The sequence below is a fragment of the Macrobrachium nipponense genome, chromosome 16 (genome assembly GCF_015104395.2).
Source record: "Macrobrachium nipponense isolate FS-2020 chromosome 16, ASM1510439v2, whole genome shotgun sequence".
NCBI lineage: Eukaryota > Metazoa > Arthropoda > Malacostraca > Decapoda > Palaemonidae > Macrobrachium > Macrobrachium nipponense.
Genome location: NC_087209.1, coordinates 60331914 through 60339413, shown reverse-complemented (window position 1 = coordinate 60339413; position 7500 = coordinate 60331914). Strand labels below are relative to the sequence as shown.

Genomic DNA, 7500 nt, shown 5'->3' with positions numbered 1-7500 from the left:
AACGTTGCAACGCGACGAGCGAAAACACTCTCCCGTCAAAGGGATCCTACCTCCCTCCTCCACTCCCGGCTGTTTCGTCTTGGCCGAATATTCAGCGAATGGAAATGAAGTCTTCAATAAATGCAACGCTGCTCTTTCCCGGCAAATTCCTGATTGCTAATTGAGTGCGTCGGGGGGGTTTTAAGGTACACAAAGGGCGATCGTTAGTTGGTAATAAGATGAAAAACCGTGGTGGCTCCCGAGGACATATGTAAATACTCTCAGATCCGTCTCCAAAGATTAATATATATATATATATATATATATATATATATATATATATATATATATATATATATACACAGTCCCCATCACCTACTGTCTTTATTCCATCTTCGTGACCTCATATTCCCAAAAACATTCCCCCATGAAAGCTGTAAACCATAGTATAATTTTGGCTACTCTTCATCTACCACTTCAGCTTATATCATCTTTACCTCTAGGTGACATTTCATATAGGTTCTATACATTCCTTATAATTAAACCCAAGTCTTAATTACATTCACAACTACGTTTTGCCCTCACCGCTCCATTGTCTAAATTTATATCTTATCTTAAATCTTGCCTCAACCGTATAATGATCAGATATACCTCCAGCCACATCTCCTCAGTTGTTCTTCTATCTACTCTGCTAAAAAATTATCAAGAAATCTTACAGATCCTCTACTTTGGAAATCATGCATTTGCATCAACAAAACTCATTTTCACAACTCTCCACTGTCATATCACCAAAGGATTTCCATACATTCATAATTGTCTCCTTTGTCACGTCCTCCTGCATCCAAATCTACTTTCAATTTGATGGTTTGATAGGCATCCTTTTCTGTCGCTGCTTGCATATATTTGTGATATGACACACTGCAAACGTCTTAGAGTCATAATGTCTGTGTGTGTTTTTTTTTTTACTTGTGTATTATTTTTTACTTTTTATCTTTAAACTCTTTATTCTGGTAAAATTCATTTCACATCAAGGATATTGCTTTGAAACCTGAAAGATTATTGTCTCAAATTCACAAATAAGCATTTTAACCAAAATGTGTGTGTGTGTGTACTAGAGAGAGAGAGAGAGAGAGAGAGAGAGAGAGAGAGGAAACATCTGTCTCCCATCAACATGATTATCAATTTCTAAACTGCAGCACTTGAGTGACACTCTTTTCAAATGGCTCCGAGTAAGAGGGATCTTTCAGCCTACCACATCCAATCAGTATTTTTAAAATTCCGGTCAAAGCCCTGAATTCTAACCCCCCCCCCCCCCCCCCTTCTCTCTCTCTCTTTTTAGTAACGATTTTTTTTTGGGGGGGGAGGTTTGGAAACCCCAAAAACGACGCATGACAGGTTGTCTTTACACAGCAATATAACCTTCAAAGTGATGTACATCGAGAGTTTCCCCCTCATATCCTCTCTCTCTCTCTCTCTCTCTCTCTCTCTCTCTCTCTCTCTCTCTCTCTATCTATCTCTCTCTCCGATAACTGCTAGTTTTGTGCTGCCTTCACCCAAATATATAGAATAATCAGTTAACGTCCATTCAATGCTTCATTGGAGTGAAGCCACAGGGGAGATCAGAGCAAAAGGGATACAATGATAAAACGGACACAGAAGGAGAGAACGGACGCACATACATACACACAAACTCAAACGCTGTCAAAGGAAATAGCAGACGACGGAGATATCACGCATCATCAAACGCATGTCAAAAGGCTTAGGAATCCTTGTGCATATTGGCAATGGAAGCTGCTAAAAGGTTCAGTTTGGGGAGAAACGGGAGGGAGGGAGAGAGAGAGGGAGGGGAGGGAGAGAGAGAAAGGGAGGGGAGAGAGAGAGAGGGAGGGGAGAAAGGGAGGAAGTGGGAGGGAGATTTATTGGAATATCACTAGGAAAGAAAAGTACTCTGTGTGCAGATCCATCTCTGCCCAATATGCATATATGTTTTTTTTTTTTTTTTTTGGAGGGGGGTGCGGAAAGGGGGGAAAAAAATAACAATTTATATGCACCAAATGTACGCGGCCATGTATGCGAGTGAATATGAAAGCTTCATGTGAAAGAGGGATTCTGTTTTGTTTTTTGTTCCTTTTCCTTTTTAAACATTGTGGTACAAAACGATCTACTACTCACTGACGACGGTGAAGTTGATGATGGTGTTCTTGGTGGGCGACAGCAGGTAGTCGACCCTGCACCTGTACTTGGCCTCATCTCGGTCTTGGACGGGGTAGATCTCCAGGTAAGACCCGGGGGACTTCATGACTCCCCAGGAGTTGCTGGGCAGGAGCTGGAAGTAGGCCCTTCTTTCCAGCAGCCTCTCGTCGCTCCAGTGCTTGCCGGTCTCCGTCTCGCCGCCTCTGGCGTCGAAGCTGGAACGAAAGAAGGGGAGATGCTGGGTTATAGTGAAGTGATGTGGCTTTGGTATGGTCTTTTTTTTCTTTCTTTCTTTTTTTTTTCTTTTGCTCTTGCGAGGAACCAGTACTTAAAATATTTTAATAAACAGAATTGATACATCTTGGTTTATAATGGGCAATTTGTTTTTAATAAAAGCTGGAACGAAAGAGAGCGAGATGATGTGGGTTTCGTTATTGTTTCTCTGACCCCTTTGGGGGTGATGGGGGGAGTCCTCCACTGCTTGGAATGACACAATAAAGGGAACTAATACATCACGCACGTTTTAATAGGCACCTTGATCTTTAACAAAAGTTTTAAAAGACTACAGCGTTTGAGGATAATGTTCTGTGGCCTTTGTTAAGGTACCTCTAACCTTTTTTGGCTCTTACGACCAGCCAGTACTTGAAGCATTTACTAAACTTGAAACATTTTAGTAAAGAGAACTGGTGCATTTGAATTGATACGTTTAAATAGGCCTTTTTATTTGTGACAAAGACTTTTAAACACTACAGCATTCGAGATAGATATACTCGGGGTTAGATGGATGTTCTTCTGGCCCTTTTTTTGGCTCTGCTTGAAATGTTTTAGTAGAGGGAACTGATAGATCATGGTCGTTTTGATAAGCATTTTGATTTTTGACAAAAGCTTTAAAAGGCTACAGCATTTGAAGCTGAAGTGCTGGGGTTCAGGTTGAGGTTCCTCTCGACCTTTTTTGGCTCAAGTGTTTGAAATGTCTTAGTAAAGGGGATTGACACATCATGGTCTCTCTGGTAAGCATCTTAGTAAAAGAAGAAGAAGAAGAAGAAGAAGAAGAAGAAGAAGAAGAAGAAGAAGAAGACCGCTGCGTTTATTAAAAATTAAAGTTGAACATTTTACCTTTCAACAAAAATAACTTTGTATTTTTATATCATTTAAATACCTTACCTTTTAACAAAAACTGTTAAAGAAAGATTTTTCAGAGAAAACTGTACACCAAAATTACTTAAATTTCTTAGTTCCCACCAGAAACGTTTTAAAAAAACTACTGTACCTTTTAGATTTAAATAAGAGCATCTTAGCTTTCAAAAAGAAAAAAGAAAAATAAATAAAAAAATATAATAAAATAAAACAAAAAATAAAATAAACCATAAATAGATTTTTTTAAAATTTAGGCTGATCATCTTAGTTTCCACCAGATATTCCAAAACTATTTTCAAATTCAAAATAAGACATTCTAGTTTCCAGCAAAAACAAAAAGGAGTAGTTCATTATTTTAATTCAAGACGACGATGTTAGTTATAAGCAACGCCGTGTAAATAAGACTACTGTATTTTCTTATAATGCCCTTATATACGTGGACAGAGAACAACACATATTAGGTTTACGATACGTGCTTTAGTTTTGAGTAAAAAAAATACCTTAGTATTTTATAGTATACTTTGTTGAACTGTGCAAAAAGAGCGACATAACTATTAAAGCAAATTGTCTGATCGATGATGGATACTAAAATTCAAACGTGTACCTTGACGGAATTTTCATTAACATTGTTCGACAATCTTGTGCATTTCCTTTCTCGCGGAAGAGCTAGTATACTTCCAACATTAACTTTTATATTCTTATTTTCATTTACATTTCCAATTTGGAAAATAATTTCTGCTGGTCAGTGTTCTCACTGATTTTCATATTATACTTCTAGGTACTTCTAGGTATGGAAGAACTATGATAATTCCCAAGATATTTTCAGTGTTTGCACTATTTCCAGATGATGCTTCGATGTATATTTGCGAATATATCAACATCTTTATGAATTAAAACTTTTTTTCTCTCGAGAAACATAGAAGCTAAATCTGTGATCTTATTTAACACACGATACTTATAAAAGAATTATTAACAAATCAACAATAATTTAGATAATTATTAACGGTCCACACGTCAGTGAATATCAGACGTAAAATCGTACTGTAAACGTTAACACGAAACTATTTATGCCTCAACAACATGTATGTGAGATACGTTGTGTTTGAGTCTGATACTAATTTGCCAATTATCGCACTAATTGTTCTCGTGTAATTGACCCAGACAATTTTCAATTACATATAATTGACCCAGAAAATATTCGGCCATACCTTCTGCTCCCCTGACCGCGAAATGTTCCAGAATGTATAACCATTTTTTTTAATTTGTAAATAAACTGTTTTTAAATTCGTAAGCACTGAAGAGAAATCTGTATGATAATTAGCATTTGTATTGTTGTAGCTTTAAATAACGTAAAAATAAAACGTAGAAATAAAAAAAATAAAAACTTCTTACTGTAAAAAAAAAAAAAAAAAAAAAAAAAAAAAAAAAAAATAGGCATTTTGCTGATTCGGCAAGACCTGTCAAAATTCATGATGCAAATCTACATCGAGCCTTGCAGAAGATACTCTCCAATCAGCCCTCAGCTTACCCGACATGTGGATTAGGATAAACACCCCCCGCGTTCCTCGTATTTGTTCAGCTTTATAAGTTTTCTGCGAGAACAAATTCTATGCAATTCAGGGTTAAATAGGAGATGGCGCTTTTTCACCAAATGGAGCAGCTGCTTCGCCTTCAAGCAAGAACATCCCCAATAAATGTCTTCTACGAGAGATGGTACTCTTCAGGGAAAGCGCCGCCGCTGCTGATGCAGACTCCGTTTAGGAGTTCTTGGAGCCGGGAGCGTTGGCGTGTATGCTCTATGTAGACCCGCGTCCATGGTCTTTGGTAAATTTTCTTGATAAACGACGCATTGTTGCATTATTTTCCGAAAATAATGATAATGAGCTGGAGGTGAGATCGCGGCTGTCGTCCGTATAACCAATCAAAATTTTTAAGCATAGATACATTTTGAAAGTCAATCCCTAGTGAAAAAAAAATTACAGCACTCCATCAAACGAGGTCTGCTTTTATGCATTTTTTACGGCAATTTTTTTTAAAGTGGGTACTTTGGAACTATGAACTCCACGTCATTTTAAAGAGATGAATGATGACGCACTATACATATTATGGGTAAGGGGATATGTATTGATCCAGCCAAGGTATATCCTTGGTTTGCTTCAAGACTAAGCGAAAAATTCTTTTCGCATTTGGTAAACGAAATTCAGCGCTTCTGTGGGGTTGGCGTGATGCTGGAGTCATCCGCGGAAGAATGAATACTCCGCCCGCGCTGGAGATTCATACACAATTAAAATAATGTGTTGCTGTGCATGGGGTGCCATGTGATAGACACCCGATCTGGGGTCTTGATCAGGTCTTACGGGCAGGTCATACAACCATACGTGCGTGTGTGTGTGTGTGTGTGTGTGTGTGTGTGTGACAGTGCATATTCACTATATAGAAGATGATGTATAGTTCGGCACTTGGACACATTCAACGGAATGCAAGCTTAACTACTGCTGAAGGGGAAAGCGAACTTACATTCTGTGCCCAAAGTGTCTTTTTTTTTTACATCTTGAACATTATGAACATGGAGGTCGAGGGCAGAAGAGGGAGGGAGGGGAAGGCCAAAGTTCAGGTGGAAAGATAAATTATTGAGTGACCTGAAGGAAAAGGGTCTAAGAGAGGAAGATGGAGAAGGCTGACTAGAAACAGCTCCCCTGTGCACTGATTTTTATCATTTTAGTATATCTAAGTGGGGTCCTTCCTTCTCAGATGGATCTGGAAGTGTCCTTAACGATGGGGAATGAGATGGTACGTGTCAAATTGACTGGGCCTCTATTAACTGACTATTTTTGACTGAGGGGAATGATTATTCCTAACTGTAATAATATTCTGACTGGTGTTAAAGATGAGTTCGTTGCTGTAGAGAAGCGGATTCTGACTGGTTTTATCCAATTCCCTATTCTCTTTGGATGGACCATTTTCTATTTTGACACTACATTTTCTGTTGGTATTTCCCAGTAGAGAGAGAGAGAGAGAGATAGGAAGAGAGAGAGAGAGAGAGAGAGAGAAGCCAAGATGGCCGACGCCACCAAATTATATGTTTGCTTTCTAGGTAAGTAAAATACAAAACGCCTTTACATAAAAAGCGTAATTATATATTATTATATCTATATATAATAAATATATCTTATAATATAATATTATAATAATATATATATATTATATAATATAATATAATATATATATCAAGATAATATAGTTATATATTATATTAATATATACACGACAAAAACACAACAAATTGATATAGTTATAATGCGCACTGAGCTGATAAAATTGTTAATTATATTCTAGATAAAAACAAAACGAAGTGAGCATATATGTATATAAAGAAAATAGAGATACGTATGAAAAAACAGAACTCTAAAAAGGACAGAAAGAAAAGAAAAGAATAAAAAAAAGGAAATCTCTGTGGCACAATAAATTCGAGCTCCCTTCGCGTATCGCAGTTCTTCTTTCGCGCCCGCAATTTTTACCCTTTACGGATTCTAATGTATTCACTTTGGCCAGGATTTCTCGAAACAGAACCCAGCCGGATTTGAAATTCACCTTCGTTCTTTCCCCAGCTTCGCGCAGAGTTTCTTTTGCTGCAGCTTCCCCCCACCCTTACTCTCTCTCTCTCTCTCTCTCTCTCTCTCTCTCTCTTGGATTTGTTGAATGTATTCTCTCTCTCTCTCCTCTCGCTCTCTCTCTATCTCTTGGGATTGTAAATTGTTCTCTCTCTCTCTCTCTCTCTCTCTCTCCTCTCTCCCCGGGCTCGTCTCTCTCTTGGGATTTGTGTGAAATTGTAATGCTCTCTCTCTCTCTCTCTCTCTCTCTCTCTCTCTCTCTCTCTCTACTGTGGTTTTTGTGAAATCTTAATGCCCTTATCTGTGTGTGTGTGTGTGTGTGTGTGTGTGTGTGTATGTGTGGTGGTGGTTTGGTTTAATAGAGAATTTCTCTATCTCTCTGTTTATGGGGAAATTAAATATCTCTCTCTCGTCTCTCTCCATCCTCCTCTCTCCTCCTCTCTCTCTCTCTCTCTCTACCCCCACCCCCGGGAACGTATTTCGGGAATTGTTATTTGACCGCTCGCTTTTTTGACAAGTCAATACGTATTCGCAAATGGCCGGATTTGTTTCTCTTTTGGCAAACGGCGTGTGTGTCTGT

At 38.2% G+C, this 7500-nt stretch overlaps 1 protein-coding gene across 4 annotated transcripts in view; it reads right to left on the bottom strand.

Annotated features, from left to right (window-relative positions):
* The window catches only part of LOC135195759 (synaptogenesis protein syg-2-like), a 926712-nt gene that overhangs the window by 148843 nt on the left and 770369 nt on the right, over nt 1-7500 (bottom strand). For all 4 annotated transcript variants that reach the window (XM_064222210.1, XM_064222209.1, XM_064222207.1 and 1 more), the window contains one exon: nt 2152-2387. In XM_064222210.1, the coding sequence (XP_064078280.1) occupies nt 2152-2387 (236 nt within the window). The remainder of the gene's footprint in view (nt 1-2151; nt 2388-7500) is intronic.